The sequence below is a fragment of the Telmatherina bonti genome, assembly GCF_933228915.1.
Source record: "Telmatherina bonti genome assembly, chromosome: 15".
In the NCBI taxonomy this organism is placed as follows: domain Eukaryota; kingdom Metazoa; phylum Chordata; class Actinopteri; order Atheriniformes; family Telmatherinidae; genus Telmatherina; species Telmatherina bonti.
In genome coordinates, this window is record NC_136613.1 from 33,138,334 (window position 1) to 33,164,131 (window position 25,798).

Consider the following 25,798-nt stretch of genomic DNA (forward strand, 5'->3'; position numbering starts at 1 on the left):
TGTGTGTGTGTGTGTGTGTGTGTGTGTGTGTGTGTGTGTGTATGTATGTATATCAGAGAGAAATGAGATTAAAGTGAGGACTAACTTGATAAAACTGGAGTAACTTGTAGTTTAGCCTACCAATCGGTTAACCTGCTTCGCTAAACTGAGAGCACCCCCCCTGAGAAAACAAAGCACTTCACACAACCCTACTGGAAGATATTTTCCTCTTCACAAGTCGCATATTGGACCTAAAAAACACTAGATATCTGCATTGTTTGCTTCAGATGGCAGTACGTCTGTCAGGCTTTACAGCAACACAAAGTGGATGAAACTGAGGCTACAACTTTATCGCCAAGGGATTTTCTGTTGCTTCATATTCTGGCTTCGCTGATGAGTCAGATCCTTTGGAAACGCTTGTCAGTCCTTTCTCATGCCCTGGTTTCTTCATGGCTAAGAGACCCACAAGTCCTCAACGCTGTCCGAGTTCCTAAACCCGATCCCAGAGGAGCGGAACTGCATCATTTGGATCCACTTTGAGGATTTGGCCTGTTAGATGGAGGGCAGTGATCAAGGCCAGCTAATGGCAGTGTAATAAGCAGAGCTCTTGGGAAACCATTAAGAGACAACTTTCGGCAGATCCTTTCGTCTGACTGGAGGAAGTTGGGCAGATGGGTGTGTTTCTGGCCTGATGGTTTGCAAGTGATGCCTCCGCCAGAAGAAGAGATCTATTAATAACATTTTCCGTAAGAGGAGACGATCGTGGGACTGCCACAGTGGACGGGATAGACTTTCACTGGCAAGGAGCGACATCGTGGTTCCGGGCAAAGTCTTTACGCTGTGTCGGGTCACACAGAGCCAGGATCCACAAAGATGGTACAAATATGGAATGAGAAAGCTGATATCCCAGTGAAGCGACGCTCCACAGCAAGGCTGCAGCTTCCCTACAGATAATCACAGAGACCTCGATGGAATCAGAGCTTCGGTCCGTTTGGAAGAAGGTTTTAGGCGCAAATCCAAGAATAATCCAATCCAGAAGTAGGTCAGAATTACTGACAGCTCATTCTCTCACATTCGTTCCACGTTTGACATGTGCCGACCCCGAGGTCCCAGCGGTGTGATGCCCCTTCCTGTGTCATGGCACGTCACATTCAATGTAAGGGATGTCGCTGTAGCGACTGTCCACCTCCACCCACTGCTGCACCGCCCGGCTCACGATCTCCTCGGACAGTTTCTGGGCGTACTCGAGCAGCACCGGGTTCACCTGATGGGAGCTCTCCGCTGAGCCCGTCTCTGAGTGAACCAGGTAGGCCTTCTCGCCCCTCATGCCTTTGCCTCTGCCTTCCAACTTGTCTGAGTTTTGGGAAGCGGGGTCGCTCTTCTTGGATTTGACACACCCCATACTCTGGAGGATGTAGCATTGATTCACTCAGGGTGGGAGAAGCGCCGGAGTCCGGTCAAACGTTTGACTCGTACGTCAACATGGTTCACGCCGAGCTGCTGTCATCCACTTCCACAGTTATCCATCCATGGCGTCAGCATGGGGGGGGGGGGGGTTATGGCATGGATCTGCAGGGCGTTGAGAGGCAACTGGCTAGGAGACGCATCCCTGCCCCGCTCTGACTGGGCCAGTGTGGGCAGTCCATCTTATCCCTTCTTCAGCTGTGGAGAGAAAAGGAGTGAAATGAGACACAGGGAGAGGAAGAGTGGGGAGGACTGTCACCGTGGCGACTATGTGGCCCTGTCAGGGAGCTGGATCCCGGTCAAGGCCCCATCATGTCTCACCGCTACGTTTTTACCATAAAATAAACTCTCTCCTCCTGTGCACATCCAGCTTACTCATCCACCCCCCTCCCCTCCCCTCCCCTCCCTCCCACCTCTACCTCAGAGTGTTTTATGACTCAATCCCTCGCCCTGTTTTGTCCGACATGACACAGGGACGTGCGTGTCGTGCTTGAGTGGACTGATGCTGCAGCTTTGTAAGGCTGTGTCTCCCATCTGCTCCAATAACCGGGTTTTACAGCATGATTGACTTTGACAGCTCCTTGTCTGGGACTGCAGGCCTTGCTGCACAGCAGACATGTGCTCCATTCAGAAAGCATGCTCTAGTCCACGCAACACGCAGGCCATGAATCATTCGTGCGAGTGGGGAGTCTCCCTGTGAGTGAAACAGCATTTGGAGACTAAGTCCTTTGCCTCCGCTCACACTTTGTTAATAAGCTTAACTGGTTTTAAACGTGCACCGGTTTGTGAGATGAGGTGAGACACATGGGTCTGGATTAAACTGACTTCTTTGCACAACACAGCTGTAGATGTCTCTGCAAACACACAACCGATTCAATGTGTGTGTGTGTGTGTGTGTGTGTGTGTGTGTGTGTGTGTGTGTGTGTGTGTGTGTGTACGTACTCTGAGGCAGAATTGTCCGATTTTCCACCATTCCAGCCAGAAATGACCCGGCCTCAGAACAGATAAGCCAAGGTCGTTTAAGTGAACACCAGTCTGGGCATCATGTGTCGTCCGGCTGCCTGCAGCTCCTGGAAGCGCGAGATCTCCAAATGATCTCCAAGTTCCTGATGCTCCTCGATGCTTTTATTAGGAGGGATGGAGAATCTCTGATGCAGGTTTAAATCATAAATATTATATTCTAATAATAAAACGCAAACATGACGGTAATAATATGAGGAATAATCCAATCCTGGTGGAGCCGCCAGCATACGGTTTTCCTGCAGCTTTTCGCGTCGGTGCAGCCGGATGTAGCTCCACAGAAGGACGCAGAGGTCTGCTCTGGTCTGACTTCGGTGCACAGACTCTAAACAGCGACTGGAGGAGAACCGGAGCTGCAGAGTCCGACCGCAGCGCAGACAGCGGCTCTGCAGCGGAGAAACAGCGCCATCTGGTGGCCGGCTGGAGAATACACCAGCGTCCAGGGAAGGAAGGAAGGGAAGGGAAGAAGGAAGGGAGAAAGGAGGGAAGGGAGGAAGGTAGGAAGGAAGGGAGAAAGGGAGGAAGGAAGGTAGGAAGGGGGGGAGGGAGGTAGGAAGGGAGGAAGGAAGGGAGGGAGGGAGGTAGGAAGGGAGGGAGGAAGAAAGGGAGGGAGGTAGGAAGGGAGGGAGGAAGAAAGGGAGGTAGGAAGGGAGGAAGGAAGGTAGGAAAGAAAGAAGGAAGGGAGAAGGGGAGGAATGAAGGTAGGTAGGAAGGGAGGGAGGGAGGAATGAAGGAAGGAAGGAAGGAAGGTAGGTAGGTAGGAGTTAAGGGAGGGAGGAAGGTAGGAAGGATGGAAGGAAAGAAGCAAGGCAGGGAGGAAGGAAGGAAGGAAGGAAGTGAGGTAGGAGTTAAGGCGGGGAGGAAGGCAGGAAGGAAGAAAGGAAGGAAAGCAGGAAGGATGGAAGGAAGGAAGGAAGGTAGGAAGGAAGGAAGACAGAAAGGAAAAAAGGCAGGTAGGGAAGAAGCAAGGTAGGAAGGAATAAAGAAGGAGGGAAGGGAGGTAGCCGGGGCCTGACTGGGCGGGTCAGCCCCGGCGGTGGATGACAGGAGTTCCTATCAGAGATCTGGGGTTTTTTGTGAGAGGAATGTTTTTCAGGTTCCACTGAAGGGTCCATTGGATCTTCTCTGGAGGGGGATTTCCTCAGGTGTGGAGGATGAGTATGGATGGTAGGTAGGGCAGAGACGACATGCTTTCGTTCAGTTTCGATTCTGATGTTATTGGGTGTCGATTTTATTTAAATTGAGATTCTCATGATTCTTTGATATTACTGATTCTTGTAGACTAAAAACAAATAAATGTACAAAACTTTTTTTTGGCTCATTTTCTTAATTTCAATCAGGAAAAAACAACACAGTAGCCAGACTATCATTCTGCTGCTAAAACGCCCAAGAAGACAAGTAGAAAGATCAATAAAAACATTAAAATGGACAAAAATATAACATTATTTTTATTTATTTGAAAAAAAAAAAAAAGTTGTTTTTTTTTTCCAACAAAAAAATCAGTTCTAAAATTGTGAAGCAAAAAATCACGATATTCGATTTTTTTTTTTTTTTTTTTTTTATTGTTATTATTTGTTTTCCCACCCCTGTCATATGGATCATAAAAACAATGGTTTTTAGGATTTCCAAAGCATTTCTTTAGCAAACTTCACGGAAAGTCTCAAACAGTCTAAGATAAATTTCACCACAGTCTCAGTTCATGAGGATATTTTGCTAGTTTAAAGCTTTCTGTGGAAACCTAGCTTGTATCTGTTAAAACTGTCATTTTATTCTCAGAGTTTTAACAGCATGTCATACTAATTAGAAAGTAGTTAAAAGTGGGGATTCACCAGGAAGTGGAAATATTTTTTTTAAAAATGCCTAAACACGCACAAACTTCTGATCCTGATCAGAAAACAGATTAAATGGTCTAATTCTCCTATTTTCAATCATCTGAGATGCATTTTGCCAAGCAGACTCATGAGGAGTGATTAGGAAATGAAATCCAATAACTTTACAGAAATAAATGAGTGACGTAAAAGCAGACAGGAGCACGCTGTTCAGAGTGAAGGAAAAGAAGGTTACACCCACAAAAAATCCTCTTTATCATGTCAGAATGATCAATAACAAGGAAAAAGAGAGAAAATGTTTCCACAACATTCTCTGAGTTAACTTTGGTTATGTTTGTTTATGGTGACAAGATTATTAATCAAACCAGTTTCTGCTCCAGTGGTTGTATCTGGGGAAAAAAAGTGTGGATTTCCAGCAGCATTCTGATTGGCTACTCAGTCTTTTACCAGCACAGATCGCCAGTTATCCAGTTATCCAGTTACAAACCAACTTCTACCACAGATGAGTGAAAAGCGAAGCTGATGATGAAGTTTCAGTTGTTTGTGTTCACAGGAGAACAGGGAAACAGTGGAGGCAGCAAACTGTCTAACGTAGCCATCCCACCTTCATGGCAAATAAATAAATTTACTGTTCGTGAGAATGACACAGAATCAAGGCCGGATTATCCAATGGGCCGTGTGGGCACAGGCCCAGGGGGGGCCCAGGGGCCCGTGCCCACTTGGGGCCCATGTAGGGAAATTATGTCAGGATGCTAACCTCCTACCACTTGCTATTATGTAATAACAGCACATTTCTAGTTTTAAATGATTGTTTTTCTCTAGGCTGCACGGTGGCGCAGTGGTTAGCACTGTGGCCTCACAGCAAGAAGGTCGCTGGTTTGGTCAGTGGCCTTTCTGTGTGGAGTTTGCATGTTATGCGTGGGTTCTCTCCAGGTACTCCGGCTTCCTCCCACCATCCAAAGACGTGCATGATAGGTTAATTGGTCACTCTAAATTGCCCCTAGGAGTGAGTGTGAGCGTGAGTGTGGTTGTTCGTCTCTCTGTGTGGCCCTGCGATGGACTGGCGAGCTGTCCAGGGTGTACCCTGCCTGTCGCCCATAGCTGGCTGGGATAGGCTCCAGCTTCCCCGCGACCCTGAATTGGAATAAGCGGTTCGGAAAATGAATGAATGAATGAATGTTTTTCTCTAATGTTTCAATGTTTCTGTGCCCAGGTGGGGGCCCAGGGGCCCGTGCCCACTTGGGCCCCACGTAGGGCAAACATCAGCAGTTTGGACATAAAAGAAAATGTAAATAAAAGCCAGATAGTTACACCACAGTGTCTAGTGTATTATTACTGGTATCACTGGCTGGGAGATGTTAGAAATGTTATCATTTACATTTACAATTTTCACAATGTTGTGGTGGGGAAGGGGGCCCCTGGAACACTCTGGGCCCAGGGGCCTGTGCACGTTTAATCCAGCCCTGCACAGAATCACCTTTATTCATAACACAACTAAAAAATACCATTTCACCTTCATGTTAAATGGTTTGAACATGAATGTGACATTTTTACCACCATGTTTGCAACATGTAGCGTGTAGTACAGCAGTCTCTACCGGTTTGACCCACAGCTGGTTCGCTTTACTGTCACTGTGACTGTTTTTATTATAATAAATGTTCATTCGACTGATTTAAAACAAACCAGTCAAGATATTTTCAGTTTAACTTGGATGTCATGTGACCAGAAACATCTCAATAACATCTCTTCCTGTGAATTTTATGAGTTTAACAATAGATTGTTTATTAGTTTTGTTTTTCAAAGCATGAAACTGACTCACTTTGTAAAATGTGGTAGTAATGTGTTCAGTTTAGATCATTTAAGAAATGTTCGAAGATATTGTAGTTTTCTTGTTCTAAGTCTGGTTACGGGATTGTTGTGCTTCAAACAAGCCTAGTTTACATGCAACACAAGACTTCAAATCACTGGCAGGTGAAAAACCCAGTGAAACAAATAACCTGCTGAGAAACAACTATGTGAAAAGCAGACTTCAGTTCTGATCAGTTTTATAGCTACAGACAGACAAAAGTTCTGCGACCGCTCTGTGGATGTAAGAACACAAAACTCCCTGCAAGCAGCTGCAGCCGCCTCAGGTCAGCAGGATGTTTCTCCAGCTCCTTCTACAGATGTTCAGTAGGATTTACAGCAGGACTCAGAAGGCTCCATGTTTCACAGCAGGGAAAGTCTTATTTTCTGCATGCATAGCTGGAGGAGCATCTGCAACGGCCCACCACCATGAGGGGGATCTTTGCTGTTGAAGCCGAGCGTGTTGATGGGCGACATGTTGGCTGCCTGGAGATGGTCTCACAGCCTTGACCTTTAACAGGCTGGTCTACGAGTTTCTTTCTGACTTCCTGAGACGATTCTCTGCTTTTGGTTCTGTGGCCCGTGACGAACCCAAACCCGCTTGTTACCCCCCCTGTCACCACACAACACAGTGACTACTTGTCGCCCTTTAAACTGGCAGACTGACTGGTTGCAAGTCTGAAGACAAAGCTTATTAGAGGACACACCTTAGTTGGACGTGTCCCATTGTTTTCTCGTGGTGCCGTCACCGTTTCACTGGTTTATTTATTTATTTGTTGTTACTTTGTTAGTTTGAAGCTGTTTCAGTGACTTTTGTGGGTTTTTCTGTTATTAACAGAGAAATGCCAACAATTTTGTCCATGTCTGCAGTTCCTTTAGTTCTGCTGTTATAGACCCAGGCTGCAAGAAGACGTCCCACTGGGCTCCTCTCTGCTCTCTTTCTAATGTAGAAATACTGTTGTTGTCTTTCATCTGTGTTTCTCTTCCTCTTTCTCAGCAGTTACAGTGCTTGCTGAGCTCTCATTCGTGTCTTTTCCACCAACCAGTACAAGCAGATGGCTGTCCTTCCTGGTTCTGGTTCTGATTCTGATTGAGGTTTTTCTCCTCACTGTCTCCTCGTGTAACTCAGGATGGACACTGGAATCAGGAATTCATGCAATCTGTTGATTTACTTATTACTCAATATTTTTATGGATAAATTCAGAAAAACACAGTTAGATAGATAGATAGATAGATAGATAGATAGATAGATAGATAGATAGATAGATAGATAGATAGATAGATAGATAGATAGATAGATAGATAGATAGATGATACGTGTTATTCGCCACATGATGGCGCTATCTAGATGAGATGTTAGTGCATGTTTGGACAGGCACTAACGAACTAATTTATTTGACGGTATTTTATTCTTGATTGTTCAGAGAAAAGTTGAGTTTAACAGAGCCAACAACAGGCTACACTTCTCATTTCATTTCAGCCGACAAGAATTCACTAAGATGACATCCACTGAGTTGCAGCCTGTTGTCATAACAACCCCACTTTGTGGCACTTATTCCCACATCAGGGTGGAAACAGCTGCAAGTTTCCTCACAGAGAAATAAAAATATAAAAAGATATCTGATATATATAAAAAGGAAAGGTGGGTTTAAAAGAAATGTTAGAAAATGTTTTATTTTTATTTAATTCCCGTTGCATTTCATCACTTATCATTTATTTCTGATGTCTGGATGGAATAAAGCCCTGGTCCGTGCCCCGTGCGCATTATGCAATGGGGGGGGAAGCAGTGAATCTCTCCAGACCAGCACATGCCCCTCAGCTTCTGTGGTTTGACAGCAAAAAAAAAGTTTTCATGTCAGTCGGTCAAAATTCATTGTTGCCTGTCCAGCCAATCAAAGTTTTTGACGACACAAAAGAGGCTAAAGTTGGAGTATAAAAAGGTGCGCGCTAATCAAGTATGAAGCCTGTCAGTGGAGCTCATTTGTGCACCCACAGTGCTGCGCGAGCCTCTTCAGGGGAGCCTTTTGGTTTTTTCTAAACAGACAAACAAACAAAAAGAAGCGAACTAAAAGGAAAAGACTCTCCACATCCTGGAGACAATGCATCTGTCTCAGATCGCGCTGTGCCTCAGCTTGCTGACTGCTTTGGCTCCAGTTGTTCTGAGTGAGCAGGAGACGCACCAGCAACCCTCCACCGCCAGCCCGGCGGACACGGAGCAGTGCGCGACCTGCGACGTCCGGCAGCAGATTAAAACCATGCGGCTAAACGCCATCAAGTCCCAAATCCTGAGCAAGCTGCGGATGAAGGAAGCTCCCAACATCAGCCGCGACATCGTCCAGCAGCTCCTGCCCAAAGCGCCGCCGCTGCAGCAGCTTCTCGACCAGTACGACGTGCTGGGAGACGACAACAAGGACGTGGTCATGGAAGAGGACGACGAGCACGCAACCACGGAGACGATAATGATCATGGCTGCTGAACGTGAGTTGAGGTTTTCTGTGTTTTGCGCTTTTACGCGCGAGCCAGGACGCACGGGAGGCGCGAGGCACCGCGAGGCTTCATTTAGCCTCCAAACTCACGTTTTCATCTTTTTATGGTGAAAATGTGTTTATAAATGTTAAAAAGATTTAAAATAAGGTGTCAGAATCACTTTGTGCATCTAATAAACATTTAATCAGCACTTGATACCCAACAAGATGTAAAAAAAAAAACAAAAAAAAAAAACATCCATCTCCATTTTACAGTGTGTTTTCCTCCTTTTTTCTTTCGCAGCTGAGTCCGTCGTGCAGGTGGACGGAGAGCCAAAGTGCTGCTTCTTCTCTTTTACACCAAAGTTTCAAGCCAGCCGCGTGGTCCGCGCGCAGCTCTGGGTGCATCTGCGGCCGGCGCACGAGGCGACCACCGTCTTCCTGCAGATCTCCCGCTTGTTGCCGACCACAGACGGGGGCAGGCACATACGGATCCGCTCCCTGAAGATCGACGTGAACGCCGGGGTCAGTTCTTGGCAAAGCATAGACGTGAAACAAGTGCTGTCTGTGTGGCTGCGGCAGCCGGAGACCAACTGGGGCATCGAGATCAATGCCTTTGATTCGAGGGGAAATGATTTAGCTGTGACCTCTGCGGAGCCCGGACAGGATGGACTGGTGAGTCAAGCTTTATTTTGACTGGAAATGAGTGTTTCATTCAGTAGCATGTTATATAAAAACCTTCTTTACGTGCAGAAGCAGGGAGTGGAACTGGGATTTACTGTACAAAGCGTCAGATTAGAAACTTGGAGAGGTTTTCAGTGGCAGGGAGGGTTTGCAGAATCAGCAGGTGGTAAAACATTCCAGCATTTCAAGATATAAAAGACTTCTGAAGGCTGTTAATCAACAGACACCATGTAGGTGCACACCTGCATTTGGACAAACGCCCAGCCCGCATAACCTTAAATCTTATTGCTTGATTACATAAAAGTTCACCCGTTCCACATTCCTTAAAGTATTCAGTGTGACAGTGCAAATCAGAGTAATTGCCTGAACACACACACACACACACACACACACACACACACACACACTCAGCTACTATCAATGACAAACACACATCATGCAGCTCCACTGCTGGCACCAGACTCTGTGGGTAATTAGTAAATGTGGCTAACCAACCACTGGATGATTTAATTTCTCCATAACTCAAAGTTTCATAATATTATCATGCCATGTTTGAAAACTAGCTGCCAAAGAGTTCAGGACTGAAAAATAAAACACTGGGCAGCTGTTTTCAAAGCCTTCTCTGTCCTTTCAGCAACCCTTCATGGAGGTGAAGATCTCAGAGGGTCCCAAGCGAGCCAGGAGAGACTCGGGCCTGGACTGCGACGAGAACTCTCCAGAGTCCCGGTGCTGCCGCTACCCGCTCACGGTGGACTTTGAGGACTTTGGCTGGGACTGGATTATAGCCCCAAAGCGCTACAAGGCCAACTACTGCTCTGGAGAGTGTGAGTACATGCACTTGCAGAAGTACCCTCACACCCACCTGGTGAACAAGGCGAACCCCAGAGGAACTGCAGGTCCCTGCTGCACCCCCACCAAGATGTCGCCCATCAACATGCTCTACTTTAACCACAAAGAGCAGATCATCTACGGTAAGATCCCGTCCATGGTGGTGGACCGTTGCGGATGCTCTTGAGTTGGGACGGAGACCATGCCGTGAGAGGGGCGAGGCCAGAGGGGCTGAGCTCAGTCTGGTTCCCCCGCCCAGACCCCAGACTTTCTGACACAACCAGTCCACCAGCTCCAGTGCTTTCCTGCAGACCACAGTGCAATAGAACCAGAGTAGAGGCCATAAACAGCTGCATCTCCCTGCAGGGCAGTGCTTCCACCGCTTCTCTTTCCTCCAGTCAGATCGTAGACATCCAGGCTTCAAGCTGCATGGATGCAGGAACACAAAAACATACACAACACACATTTCTTGGACCTTGGAGTGAATGTAAACAAAAATGATCAAAGTTATCCCAAAACAAAAAGTCTTTTGTTTCCCTTTCTCTTAGTTTTCTGCACTCTTTCCATTTAGACCAAAACGCTGGCTGATCATACTGGTTCTCCATCTACTCCACTACACTCCAGTCATAGTCAGAGATACATGCTGATGCACATTCTGTGACGCTTGCTACGTTTCTGATAATTATCTTTTCAGTTATGTTTTCAGAGAGAAGGACTTTTTGCGAGAAGCTTGGAAAACAGTTTGGGTGCCGTTTCACCGCGGTCGAATGTTCATGGGAGTCAGTGACGAGAAGCGAACCCTGGTTGGTTATTACCACAACGGCTACCCCAGACACACCTACAACACGCCTTGTAAGATTCATCCGTCCCATGTTGAGCCTTTTTACTACACAGAGCGCAGAGCAAAACCCCCAGTTCAGGAGGCGACATGACGCTCCTCCAGGGTGAAGCCAGTCGTCCGACTCAATCCGCCGAAGCAGCCCGACCCGCCCGACACACTTGAATTATTCTGATTGTAAATTCACCTTACTGGACAGAAGGACTTGAACTGAAGGCACAGTGAATGCAGCCTACAGATGAAAATGTGTTCAAGGCAGAGAAAACACAGTGAGATGTGTGAATGTTGAGATCGTGCTCTGTCTTACAAACAACACAGTTTGCACTATGGCACACCAATAAGAAGAATTGGTTGCTACAAAAGTTGTAAAAACTGATTTTGATATGTTTGCTAATTTGTATTGTATACATATGCAAGTGTTTCCATTAGGAGTTGTCTTTCTAAGCCACTGATGGTAAACGTATAAAACCACAATGTAGCACGATAAAACGATGTAATACAGCGACTCTATATACTTGTTTTAACTAATAAAATCTCTAGCTCATCTGTGGAGTTGTTTCTTTCAGCAGACATCCTTTAGGTACAACAGTCCTGCCATTTCCAGATTCAGTCAGGTCTTTATTGCAACATTTCAATAAAAGTGTTTAAAAGAATCAAAACTGGGCATTTTTTCCCCTAAAAGCTTCAGAGACGAGCTCTCTGACTCACACATCTTCACGCTGGAGGATCACAACACTCTCTCAGCGTTCAGCAGCTGAGAATCTGCAGCACGTGGTGCAACCTGATCGCCTCCACGAGCTCAGCTGCGTACAACACTGACCCAAACCCTCCGTCTACCTGATGACACCTGCACAGTCCTGCACATGAACCTGCTTCATCACAGCTCGGCCCGTTTCCCTGACTTTGCTTTTTCTTTTCTCCCCCCCCCAGAGAGGGGATGTTGAAAGTATTGCAGTTTAATGAGAGGATGTGAACTGTGGCGCGCTCTGACAGCATGACCTATTCCACTGACGGCCTCATTGAGGCCTGACTTCCGCCCAGTAGAGGGCGGATTGAGCACTGCCCGTGAGAGCCACTTCCTTTCCTGCTGAGAGCTGGAAAACAGCCACCAAGATCAGCCACAGCGCAGAACAGACCCGGGTGGAGTGGATCCACAGAGCCTCTTCTCCCCCCACGAGGGGGAGGGATTGTAGGCTCTGTACTTTTCTCTGTAGTGGTGGCAGAAAGTGGACTGAAGATCAGCAATCTAGTTCAAATGAAGGTTGAAATAAAGATTTGATGTGAGCATGAAGAACACCAGCAGAAACAGCTCAGTGTGGACTTTTCACGCGTCCACAACCACGCTGTTTCCACCTGCAGTCTCCAGCTGTTTACTCTCACTATTTGTTTGTAAAACCAGCCACTTGATGCATTAACATCCCTGCTCCTGGGTCTCATGTATAAATGCCACTTCTGTTTAGTTTCACAGTTCTGCAGAAGCAGACTTGCAGTCCAGCAGGTGCCTGTTGGGCCTCTGAGAGGAAGAAAGAGTGAAAGATGCTGAAAAGCAGCCACTTCCACAGCGAGCAAGCCTGTAAGCACCCAGCCAGCTGTCTGAGCTGCTGAGTTCAGCCTGCAGGCTGCTTGTTGGGAGCAGACAGCAGCTGCTGCTCCTGAACAGGATTTGGGAAACATTTAGCCTGAGCATCCTTACATCTGTCAGGAGCTGGACCCTGGAGGACTGTATCCGCCAGCGACATTCCACCTCTGACAGGTGAGGAAGTCAGAGCGAGAGAAGGGAAGAAGGATGTGAGGGGGTAGGGGAGTAGTCCAAGGCAGCTGGAGACGCCGTTATTGGACTGGGTTCCTGTTTTGTAAAGTTAATAGAAAGTTAAACGGCAGAGCATGGATTCCTCTTCAAGTCTCCATAAATGATCATGAACGTGACACAACTGATCAGGTCTGACGTAAAAGTGGATTCCTGAACTGATACATCGCTTATCTGATTTATTACAGTTTTAATTTGAATGAAATCTGGATTTATATTTGAATTTTAGATTTGTGGTAGAAAACCAACAAAATATCATATTATATGAAGCTTAAACTGAAAAGCCTTTAACTTATAACCAATAATAAGCAGTGTTTTTACAGGAAACCAGACTGAAATCCTGGAGGCTCAGAGCCTAAATGAAGGCATTTCTGACTTTGTTTTGATTAAAATCAATGACAGAATTGTCAGTTTTATGAATTCCTAAATGCTGTCAACAAATTCACATTTTACTGCAAATTTAACAAAGTTTCAAATGAATTAATTCTGTTTTACAGGAGCTGCACTCTTTGTAAAGGGACGGAAATACGTAGACTCAGCTTCCTGTTATCTAACCAGCCAATCACATGACAGCAACTCAACATCATCATGTAGACGTGATGAGGACGACTTGCTGGAGGTCAAACTGAGCATCAGAATGAGGAAGAAATTAGCATTAACATTATTATTGGTCTGAGTATTTCAAAAACTGCTGATCTACTGGGATTTTAACACACAACCATCTCCAGGGTTTCCAGAGAAGGTCTGAAGACGAGAAAACATCCAGTTGTTGATGTCAGAGGTCAGAGGAGACTGGGCAGACTGGTTGGAGATGACAGAAAGACAACAGGAAGACCAGTAAGCACTGGTTCCATCTAAGATCTGCAGAACATCATCTCTGAACACACAACACGTCCAGCCTGGAAGCAGATGGTCTCCAGCAGCAGAAGACCACAGCGGGTTCCCTCCTGTCAGTAAGAACAGGAAACTGAGGCTACAATTCACACAGACTCACCAGAACTGGACAATAGAAGATGGAGAAACGTTGCTGGTCTGATGAGTCTCCAGTTCAGCTCCACATCCACATGGTAGGATCAGAATCTGCTGGAAACATCATGACAACATGGATCCATCCTGCCGTCAGGATCAACGCTTCAGGCTGCTGCTGGTGGAACGGTGGGGGGAGGTTTTCTGGTCCCACTTTGGTCCCCTTAGTACCAACATGACCTGGTTTAACCTCCACAGCCTACCTGAGTCCTGCTGCTGACCATGTCCATCCCTTTCTGAGCACAGTGTAGCATCTTCTGATGGAAACTTCCAGCAGGATGATGCACCATGTCACAAAGCTCACATCATCTCCACCATGACGATGAGTTCACTGTCCTCCAACGGCCTCCACAGTCACCAGATCTCAGTCCAGCAGAGCAGCTTTGGGATGTGGTGGAACGGGAGATTCTCATCATGATGTGCAGCAACTGTGTGATGCTTCATGTCAACATGGAGGAAAACCTCTGAGGAACGTTTCCAACACCTTGTTGGATCTGTGACACCGGCAGTTCAGAAAGAATATGGGGTCCAGTCTGGTAAGGTGGACCATTGAGTGTATCTACCTCTTACTCTTCAATTTTAAGTAACAAAAGAAAAAATCCACAACTTCTTTAGATGGATTTTTTTTATCTTGACAATTACTTCTTCCCCTAAAAATAACACGTTTTGTGTCCCTCTATCACTACCTGTATGTATATGCAGGTTAGACCTTTCACAATGTCACATTTTTACTATTTAATTACTGAACAAAACATAAACAATAAAGCAGTTATCATCTCATTGTTATATTTCTATAAACTAATTCACTTTTTTTCTCTTCTTCTATTTTTGGTGATTGCTGTTTAGTCGTCCAAACTGTGACTAGTCCATGAAAACCTCAACTGTATTGGCTGTGATACCTGACATGAACTGTATCATCAACTCATTGATTTAACTTTTAAAAACCTCTCATATCTGAATACATTGCAACATGAATATTCCAGGTTAAAACAAAAATAGGACAGTTTTTGCCTGTAAATCCCAAATCACTGCATGTGTCTGACTTTGAACCCAGCACACCATCTACAAGAAGGTGGAGGTGGACGTCTCTTCCTCGCAGCAGAAGCTCAATGTGCATAAAAACACATAACCTACAGTATAACCCAACAGCTGTTAAGGTTTGGCGGGTTGTAGGGTGGATCCAGGAACTGAGTTGACAACAGGTTGAGGGGAAAAAGAGCAATAATGGCTTTATTATGTGTCCAATCTTGGACAGTCAAAACTGACTGGGTCGTGAATCCTTTCCTTAGAAGAAAACTCAACGATCTGGCAAACACAGAATGCAGCCTGGCTCTGATGTAGGCTGAGCTGACAAGTCGCAGGTGAGTGGCTTCCTCGTTAATCCCAGGTGAGCACAATCTCCAATCAGTGCGCTTGCTTTGCCAGTTGGATCTCTGAACAGAAAAACAACAAAACAGAAATAGCATCAACACAATTCCAGCAACAGCAAGATGAAAACAGCCGAAGGGACTCAGAGGTTTTCTTTCAAGGTTACAGTGACTACGCAGAGACTTTGCCGGACAGACACCACCACAATAACATTTCAAGTAAATAATCTGCAACAGCAAACGTCTGCTTTTTTTAGGTCTACGATGACCAAAGAACAAACCTTGGCATCGTGGTTCAGCTCCACCATGTCAGCAGTCTACATTACTGCAAATTTAACCTGCATAATCTCCACAGGTGCAGAAACGTTCAGAAATTACATAATTTCTCACCAAACTGTTTGACAAATTCCACCCTAAAGCCAAAAATCACACTGAGGGAACGATGGATGTGTGAACAGATGGCTTCTAGCTTCAGTTTTTCTTGAAGTATTGCGTTCAGATCATTTAGATATTTAATTTCTCTGTTTAAAACATGGTTTAAGTATCAATACATCGCATACTTTATGAGAGTTTAACCAACGATACAGACTAGAGCTTTGGAGCAGTCGTGCTGCTGCAGCAATGTGATGTCCTGGAAGGGGACTGGAGGTGGACAGACTAAAGAGGCTTGCCAGGTGCATCCCGAAGACATCTGCAAACTGTCCCATCTGGAGAAGTGTTTCTGCTGACAGATCTCTCTGCTCTTATAAAACCCTTCCTCAACATGAAGACTGGGTTGTCAGTCGGCAGATGACTGAGGCAAACGTGTCCACAAGGCTGGAGAATAGCTAACAGTCATTTCCATGTTCCACTGCAGGAACAGCTCACTGTCAGACCTCCAATCTGGTTAAACTGGTGTGATATTTCCTGCGTGGGTAAAAGCAACCAACCTGATCAGAGCTTTACAGTCAGAGGGAATGATCCGGCAGTGTTGCATCACCCATGTTTTAGTTTGTTATTTTTGTTTTTCTAATGGAGAATAGATGTTAAGAGACTTTAAGACAGCAGCCTTTAGACTGTGACCTCTGTTGCTACGTAGCTGCATGATGAACTACAACTGGCATGAATTAGTGGTTTTGTTGCAGCTGCAGTAAAACAACTAAATCAAGAGGCAGGCTGTGTATTTTACTGTCATTAATAAAAACCAGTGTTTGTCCCTGCTGTCAATCAGACGGGAACTGTGGGGTTAAAGTCACAGTAGCTCTGAGGATGTCATGGTTTTAGGGTTCTGTTGTGGGGATATGTAGTCTTGTCCTGGTTTCCTCTTTTATTTTGTAGTTTTCCTCCCTTGTCTACTTGGTTCAGCTTCCTGTTTCCTGTTCATTACTTCCTCCTGCTTTCATTTAGTTCATTCAGTCCACCTGTGTCTTGTTGTGTTCTCTGTACATCAGGGTAGTCAAGCTCTGGTCCTGGAGGGCCACAGTCCTGCAGCTTTTCCATGTATCCCCGCTCAGACACACCTGACTCAAACGAACCAGTAGTAGAACTTAATCAGAACCTTATTGGCTGTTTGATCCATTTAATGGAAGTCAGGTGTGTTGCAACAGGAATATATGAAAACCTGCAGGAGAGCGGCCCAAGAGAACCGACTTTGGACCCCATTGCTGTACATGTACCACCTGGTTTCAGTTCTCGCTTGCTAGTTTATTGTGTAGTTATCTTCCCTCTAGTCCAGGGGTGTCCAACGTTGGTCCTCCAGGGCCGAAGTCCTGCAGGTTTCTGATGAATCGCTTTTCCAGCACATCTGCCTTATAGTAATCGGATCCAAGAGTGACCTGCAAAGGGTCCGATTCATTTGAGTCAGGTCTGCTGGAGCAGGGATACATGGAAAACTCCCCTACTTGCATCTGGGTCCACACCTCCACACTCAGACTCTACTCTCACCAACCAGTGCTCCCATTAGCAGGAGAGAGCTCACTAAACCAGACTCATCCATAACCATCTCAAACTTTTCTCTGAACCTCTTCAGGTTGCCAAACAAGACAGTCACCATGTTCAGCCTGTAATCCCTGTGTGAGGCAGAGAAGAAATACGCAGAAGCTCAACTCTCCAACCTGATTCTTGTCTTTATTTGTTTACTAATAAAAAGCCACGAGGCAGCAGCACACTAGCTAGCAGAGGGACAAAGCAACCTTTTTTATAGCTGCTCAATTCCAACAAAAATCTCTATCAGGCCTGAAGCTTCTCCAGCTTTATACTTGTCATGGAATTTATCTGATGAGAAATTAATTTAGAGACCAACCATGCTCTGTCCAGTTTATTGACAATGCACAGTTGTTGCGAGCGAGAGGTCTCGAGAGCTCTGCCCCTCAGTCCAGTCCCAGCAGAAACACGTGAGATCCCACTTCTGACACCAAATTGTCATGGAATTTATCCGGTGAGAAATAAATCTAGAAGTCAACTGTTCAATTTATTGACCATGTACAGATGTTGCGAGCGAGAGGTCTCGAGAGCTCTGCCCCTCAGTCCAGTCCCAGCAGAAACACGTGAGATCCCACTTCTGACACCAAATTGTCATGGAATTTATCCGGTGAGAAATAAATCTAGAAGTCAACTGTTCAATTTATTGACAATGCACAGTTGTTGCGAGCGAGAGGTCTCGAGAGCTCTGCCCCTGCTCAGGGTGTTACAGCGATCTTAAGGCATACACAAATAACCTTTGCCTGGCAGCACTAGTTAAAACAACTGCCAGCTTGAAGATAACAAGAGTCAAAGCTGAAACAGGCCTTGAACAGAACATTCAGTTTTATGCATGAACCTACTAAAGCAAGCTTTCTGAGCTACTCTAAACTATGCAGAATATATATTTTGTACTACATAAAAGAAGCTTAATAAAGGGGTAACATATTAAAACTACACAATGTGCATAATTTCCACCACAATACTGGAGGCTTTTCCATTCTGGTCCACCTACTCACTAGAAGGTATAGTCTACACCATGACACCCTGCTCATCATCTCATTAATCAATATCTTGTTGACAAGTGAACATACAGGAACACTGAAGCTGAAAGTGAAATTGTGCCAGCAGTTTGCCAACATCTCAGACTCTGCATGAAGACACGTCAAACTCTGTTCAGGTCACACCAATCAAGACAAATCTGTCATAAAAGCAAATCAGGAAAGCACCAGATTACATCAGATCTTCTCGATGATTAAATCCTTCATCCCACGCTTCACAAGGTGTAAAACTTCTAGCACAAGGGTCCAGGTTCGGTCTACAACATCTACAGTCTGTCACCGGGAACGAGTGAAAGTCTCGTTACCAGCAGAGCTGAGGGACATGCAGGACAGAGAATCCAGCTTTGATTCAGGTGTGTTGGAGAAAGGTTGCATCTAAATGTTGCAGGATGGTAGATCACAAGGACCGGACCTGGGCACCCCTGCTCTAGCAGAACCAGAACCAGGAAGGACGACCTCTCTGGACCAGTTGGGCGTGCAGAGGGGTCAACAAGCAGCATGACCCTAAGCCAGGGATCCAAGCTGAGAGAGAAGAGAAACACACATAAATGAAAAGATATCAGATATTTCTATGTGGAGAGTAAAGCAAGCAGAGAGGAGCCAGGTGCATCATGGGACGTCCCCCAGCAGCCTCGCCTTGTAGCTGCAGGACTAAAGCGATGGATGAGGGTCACCAGGCTGAGCCAGTTCCACAGAGGGGAATCCTCTAACCACAAGTCAACCTGCAGTCTGAGTGAAGCTAATTCATTCATTCATTCATTCGTTCATTCATTCATTCGCTCATTCGTTCATTCATTCATTCATTCATTCATTCATTCGTTCGTTCATTCATTCATTCGTTCATTCATTCATTCATTCGTTCATTCATTCATTCATTCATTCGTTCATTCATTCGTTCATTCATTCATTCATTCATTCATCAGGGTCGCCGGGAAGCTGGAGTCCATCCCAGCGATCACTGGGCGAGAGGCAGGTCCACCTGGACAGCTCACCAGTCTGTTGCAGAGCCACACACACAGAGACAGACAACCATTAACACGCATCTTCTCCCCCCATGTAAGCGGGGGTTCTCTCCAGGGGCTCCGGCTTCCTCCCACCGACAAAAGACATGCATGTTGGGTTCATAGTTGACTCTGAGTGTAAATGTTTGTTTGTCTTTGTATGATGATGAACTGGTGATCAGTCCAGGTGTACTGGCCTCCCACCCTGTGGTTGCTGGGATAGACTCCAGCTTCCCTGCAATTGGACAAAGAGGTTTGGATATATTTACATCCATCCATAGTTAATTGTGATAATTTGTGAAATAAACAAAATAAGGAATCAGTGAATGTCTAAAGTTAATGTCTAACACTGATCAGAGAAATCGCACAGTGTCCAAGACACGATGGAATGATTACCGCCTTAAGAAATGGTCCCCTGGGAAACCACTGGAGGTGGACAGACTAAACCTGATGGGAAAATCTGGAACTGTGAGATCTTTAAGATCCAGCCCAGTTTGGCCAGTATGTGAGGAGAAGAGAAGAGCCTTTCCGTATGGACAGGCCACCTGCTATGACGGAATTATGTTAAAAATCTATGTTGTAATATCTTAAACAACCAGTAGAGGAGGATTATTTCGGGCTAGATTGACAGATTGTTTGCAGAAATCCCTTTTGGGCTTTCGGAAAGCAATGAAAAGCAATAAAAACAACCAGTCCGGGACATGATAAGGGCCAGATGGCCGGGTGCTGAATGCTGCCTGTCTTCACTTCTCCAGTGATTTATCCTTTCCGTCTGTACTCCGCTTGCTTTTTCACTTACGGATGAGGAATCACCATTCCTACCCTCAAACTGACAGCCACCTCAGGGAAGCCATAACATGATTAATGACTCTGTATATCTACTGGAAGTTTGGAGACAGGACGACTTCGGTGTCCACTCCAGATATGTTTACAAAGCGTCCATGTTTGTTTGCAAGGAATGATTAGGTGACGAGCAAAAAACGGGGCCTTAACCTCCAAAGCAGCTAAGCATCTTTTTCCTTGGGGACAAAGAGTTGACAGTGATGAAGAATAGATCTTCCTCTAAGGAGACTAAGGGGGAGAAGATTATGGAAACCTCCCTGTGCTCTTAACACAGATGGATGTAGAACAGTATCAGGTATGTGTCAAAGAGGGCTGGATAGGTTTTGACATGTCAGAAATAACATTTATGGTACGTTTTTACAGATTACTGCACACAATTAATTTTACAAGAGGCTCAGTTGAGTGACATTCAAGCAGAAAATAGTACTTTCCACAAACAGGCCTTGGTAGATAAATCCAGGACACTGTGGAAACGCAGGCATGATATTTATTTATAATGGAAGAAAAGCCAACTTTCAGAAATCTCTCAATATGTTTAGATTATTTATCTAAAGAATAAACAGCCTTTTTTGCATTGGACTCTCTAAAAGCTGTAAACATGGCATTATTTACAGGTCTGCTAAAATATCCCTGAACTGGGCATCCTGGACTAAATAAACTGTTTATTTCACTGCTTTAACAGAACTTTGTTTCTCTCCTGTTCAGAAAAGTATCTCTTTAGCTACCTAATGTGCTATTTCTAGTCCAACAAGAGACTGAAAAAGTAGGTGTTACAACAAATTAAAACAAAAAAACAACTGGAGGAGCATTAGGCAACTAATTAGGTTCATTAGCAGCAGGTCAGAGTATAAAAGAACATTTCAGCGAGGCAGAGTCTCGGTACTCAGAGCTTCATCAATCTGAGACAAAATGTTCCATACTGTAAACTTCTTATGACTTTGAAGATCCCAGATTAAGATTAAGAGAATCTGAAGGAATCTCTGTGCACTGCGGAAAGGATAAAAGTCATAACTAAATGTTGGTGATCTTACTAGTGATAAAGAACTGAAATAAAAACATAATTCTCTACTGGAAATCACTGCATGGACTCAGGAAGACTTAAAAAAAATCACAGTCTGTAAACACAGTTCAGCCTGAAATCCACACATGTAGGTTAAAGCGCCTTTATATGTGAACAGGATGCAGAAACACGCCATCTTTTCTGGGCCAAAGCTCATCTAAAATGTTCTGAGACAAAGTGGGAAACTGTTCTGTGATCAGATGTCCATGGAGGTTTCAGAGCAACATCTGCTCCCATCCAGACGTCTCTTTCAGGGAGGACCTTGCAGGTTCCACCATGCTGGACCACATCCTGCATCATCACAGCAGCATGGTGGAACAGGAGAACTGGTCTGCTGCAGTCCAGTTCCACCAGTACAGAACATCTGGAGCATCATGAAAACCCTTCCCAGATGTTTCCAGATGTTAGAAGAAGAGGAGATGCTAACGATGCTAAACATCATCCTGGAACGACTTTTTACAGACGTGTTGCTGCATCAGACTTTCCATGAAATGATAAAATGTCTCAGATTTAAACTGATATTTTATTTACGTTCTATTAAGAATAAAATATGACTTGAGATATGTAAAAGCTTGCTTTCTGTTTTTGTTTACATTTTACACGCATCATGAAAGAAGCATACGTTGGCCTAAAACTTATGGGCTTCTGATGACAAGTGATTAAAAATGAGAAACAGTAGACTCGATGGCCCCGCTGCAGATGCCCTTGACCCATGAAATTGAATGTGGTGAGACTGTAAATTCTCCAGCAGTTGAGAACCTGCAGGTTTTTAACACCCATCACATTAGTGTGCGCCTAAAGCCCATAAAAACAACTAAGTGGCTGTTTGGTGGTTAGCAGGAAAGTGCACAGTCACAGCAAGGCACCGCTACCAATTACCAGCTGAAACGCAACAAGTAGATGCAGCAAAGCTTTTATAGTCGGTCCCATATGGGCCGCACTAATGTTCAAGGTTTTGATTAAGTTGCTCTCTCACTTAGCGAAGATGTGTGCTGGGGTTTGGTGACAGATTTCAGCCCCTTTGTTCTTTAATTACCTTTTAATTTCAGGAGAAATTTCAGCTTGTCTTCACGTTTAACGTTGAAACTGACAATTTAAATGTCTGCATTGAGCACAGTGACGGAGCTTACAAAAGCAGGTTCAAGATTATGGAACCTATCAGGAAAAATCTTTGATCAAGCTTAGAAATAACATAAGAATCAGGCTTATTAGCTTGGACATACCTCAACTTGGACTTTCCTTCTTTGTAAATCCTTTTCACTTTGTCAAGACTCCTCATACTTTGACTTTTATCCACAACAGAGTGCAGGTATAGGTACAGAATTATCTTCTGGTTACAAGAGTACATAAACCTCCATGTCACCAGCAAAGCAATGGTATAAAAGACCATGCTTAGTAAATTTCTACCAAAGGAAATATGTATAAAGAGATTAACAATGTGCCTAAAATGGATCCTTGTGGGAGAGAATGTGCATGATAAATAGGAAAAAACACTTTACCTAAAAATATATTGGTTTGGATGGTCAATAAGACCAGAAATGCATGCATACAGTGAATTTACCTCCCCAGAGTGAGACCTCACTATTACTGAACCAGTGTGGGATCATTTTGACAAAGAATGGAGCAGAAAGAAGTCAACATCCATAAAAGTGTTTATTGAATAATATAAATAAAAATATAACCAACTAATTGTAATGAGTTACCCTGAGGATCCTTAATACAGCCACACACAGGGAGTTCTGGACAAATGACCAGTTTATTGGTGGAGGAGTATGAACAGAAGATCAGTCCGGGGGAGTGGTCTGCAGAAGAAACCAGGCAACAGCTGGGAGGTAAACAGGATGGCAAAATACTCGTCCAGGCGACGACAAGGCTCAGAGATCCAAAGACAGGCAGGGTCGGTAACCAGAAGATCCGAAAAGTTGCGGTGTCCGTCGAGGGCAAGGCAAGGAGGGTAATCCAGGGGCATAAAGCAGAAGGTCGGCAACTGAGGATCAATCCGTAGACCGCTGGAACACAACTAGACATAGGTCTGATTATTATCTGGCAGAGAAGGAGAGATTGGAGGGAGCTTAAGTAGGCAGTGAGAGAAAAGGAAACCAGGTGAACTGAATGAGGTAGCAGAGGCAATTAGGAAGCCAGCAGGTGGATCGAGTTACCAATGATGAGCGCCAGGAGATCAGGGTGGCAAAAACATGACACTAATACCAACTCAGTTTTTGGCTAGCCTACTTTAATTTATGTTTAATCATTTGTAAATTTATTACTGCACAAATTTCTCAGGTTTTTTGGAGATTTATAAAGAAATGAGGGGTGGAAAACTATTATTACTGTATCTGTGAGAGTTAAACTGGTGACGCTTATCATTTACTGATTCTTTCAGGTTTGTCACATACCTAAAATAAAACAGTAAGGTAATATATGTATAATATAAATATAAAATAAAAACTGACATCCTTTGACTTGGGTATTTGGTGAGAGAAATAGTTGGTATGCTAACAGGCTAATAGCCTTTTAGCTTGCCAGCATTGATGATCGAAGAGCTGTTTCTACCTTACAAAGCAATCAGCTCAGCTGAAAATTTCCAGGTTGTTAATCTCCACTCATATTAAATTTGAGCTATATCATTATTTACCAACAGCAAAGCCAAATGCTGGAGCTGTGTGTTTAGAAAAGTAAACATCATGATTAGCTTGTAGTACTTTTAGCACTAACCTGGAATGGCATCATCAGCTCCTCGCATCATTCTGGAGAGACCTGATGAAGCATTTTGGAGGAGTTGAGGTCAGGATTTTGTCTCTGATTCAACTTGAGTTCACAATAAACTCAGTTATTGCAAAATGTCCAGGTCCTGTTGGACCTGCAGAACAAGCACAGATGACCAAACATCCACCGCCTTGTTTAACAGTTGGTGTGAAATGTTTGGATTTCAATAACAATGTGCTGTATGGAGATACATTGGTGACATAATTCCTGTTTGCTCAGTTGCAGCTCTGTAAACATGAGCTCTGCTGCCTTTTATTTATTTATTTTTTTTTAAAAAGAAAGGCTTTCTAATAGCAACTCTTCCATACAAGCTGTACTTTTTCAGCCTTTAACCCATAGGAACCCACTGTGTCATGTATGATACATATGGTACAAACTTTATTCAGATTCCTGTGGAAACCAATTAGATGTTTGTCTTTTGCCCCTTAATGGACACCAGAAAGCAGAACATTACACTTTAAAGATGTTGAGATATCACATGATAACAAATAAATACTGAATATCCCTAAAAATGTTCACTCAGACTGCATGTTTATTTTATTTTACATTATGTTAAAGGGATAAATAAAGAATTTGACTTATTTGATACATATTTTCTTTATGGATTGGAGGAAGATGGATGGATGGATGGATGGATGGATGGGTTTACAGGGTTGTAGATTCTGACATATATGCAGCGCTTGGGTCTGTTGAAACTTCTCTGAGCATTGCATGGTCTGACCTAAAGCTTGTTCCATCCTCCATGAAAAGCGAGGACTGTGTTCTTGCTCTCGAGGCTGCAAGAACAACAAAAAAAATCTTTTTCATCAGGTCCATCCATCCTCCACAACAAGCTTCGTCTGCAGCGGGGAGGGATCACTGCAGGTGGTGATGTCTGCTTTATCTGCGATGAATCTGCTTATTTCCTATTTAACAAGAAACCTTGTCTGTGACAGGGCAGTTTGTGCACATGGCCGTGTGTTTTATTGCCACATATAAAAATGTTTGTACTTTTTTTTTTTTTTTTTTACCACCTTAATAAGCTGTTTTATCAAAACAATCTATTTTACCTGCAACAGCACAAATAAAGAAGCAGCGTCTTTCCACTTCATGCTTTTCCGTGTTAACCACGCCCACCTCAAATGTCCAACCAATCACACAATGCTTCTCGGAACCCAACAAGAAAAAACTTCTGCCAGCCTGATGTGTTGAGAATTGTCTTCCAACACAGCTGCCAGAACAAAACGTCACTTTCTTCTCAGGGTCTGGAGAATGAGAAAAAATTTCTTGCTTCTTGTGGAGGATGGAATAGTGGGTTTGATTTGATGTCCACTCCTGGGAGGATTAGCTGTAGACATGGGCAATTTCAATGTGGGAATAATCTTTCTCACCGTAGAATGATGGATCCTGGATAATTTAATTTTCTCATCCATAACATCCTTTTAACCTTTTCCAGATGATGGGAAGCAACAACTATTTCTCTAAGATCATTGCAGATGTCTTTCCTCCTTGACATTGTGCTTCCACACTTCTTAATGCTCAATCAGATCAAAAAACCTTTCTGGAAGTGCTCATACTTGCTGAACATTAATTAATCAGGTCATTAATCCAGCAACAAGGGTAAACTCGGTTTTCTCCAACTAGCTTGGCCAAGTTTTGGTTAAATAAACAATTATAGTGAAATAAGTTGTGTAATTTAAGATCAACTAAGGACCTAAATGTTATTTTTATTGCTTTTCTGTAGTACTGTAGAATAAAATAAAATAATAGATCTTCATTCTCACTTAAACCAGCGGTGTCAAACTCAAACATACACAGCAGACCATTTAAATTGGACTTGCAGGCCAACATTGATATTTATTGAAAAAAATCTTCCAGATATGAAATGAACCTCATAGATTGGTGTAAAAATCACATGTGCTTTCAGCTACTGTGTTTCTGCTCAGGCTCTGTTTGAAAATGCTTGGGTTTTTTTTCAGGGCACATGAGCTCACAAAC

General features: G+C 44.2%; 2 protein-coding genes across 2 annotated transcripts; one reads left to right on the forward strand and one right to left on the reverse strand.

Moving 5' to 3' along the window:
* akap19 (A-kinase anchoring protein 19) lies at positions 1-2,755 on the reverse strand. The gene is made up of 2 exons (XM_079254395.1): positions 2,386-2,755; positions 1-1,641 (listed from the first exon to the last, which is right to left on the reverse strand). Exon 2 carries the CDS (start codon positions 1,379-1,381, stop codon positions 1,115-1,117), a length of 267 nt encoding a protein of 88 aa, XP_079110521.1. The 5' UTR covers positions 1,382-1,641; positions 2,386-2,755; the 3' UTR covers positions 1-1,114.
* A 5,216-nt stretch (positions 2,756-7,971) lies between these two features.
* On the forward strand, positions 7,972-11,498 carry mstnb (myostatin b). Its single transcript, XM_079253987.1, has 3 exons — positions 7,972-8,615; positions 8,907-9,277; positions 9,921-11,498. The coding sequence occupies exons 1-3, from the start codon at positions 8,237-8,239 to the stop codon at positions 10,299-10,301; spliced, it is 1,131 nt and encodes a 376-aa protein (XP_079110113.1). The 5' UTR covers positions 7,972-8,236; the 3' UTR covers positions 10,302-11,498.
* Positions 11,499-25,798: the final 14,300 nt, after the last annotated feature.

Excerpts from the sequence above, each read along its gene's own strand:
- mstnb (XM_079253987.1), top strand. The coding sequence starts at position 8,237 with ATGCATCTGTCTCAGATCGCGCTGTGCCTCAGCTTGCTGACTGCTTTG. Across the intron at positions 8,616-8,906 it reads AATGATCATGGCTGCTGAAC|CTGAGTCCGTCGTGCAGGTG; the intron begins GTGAGTTGAGGT and ends TTTCTTTCGCAG. Across the intron at positions 9,278-9,920 it reads AGCCCGGACAGGATGGACTG|CAACCCTTCATGGAGGTGAA; the intron begins GTGAGTCAAGCT and ends CTGTCCTTTCAG.
- akap19 (XM_079254395.1), bottom strand. The coding sequence starts at position 1,381 with ATGGGGTGTGTCAAATCCAAGAAGAGCGACCCCGCTTCCCAAAACTCA.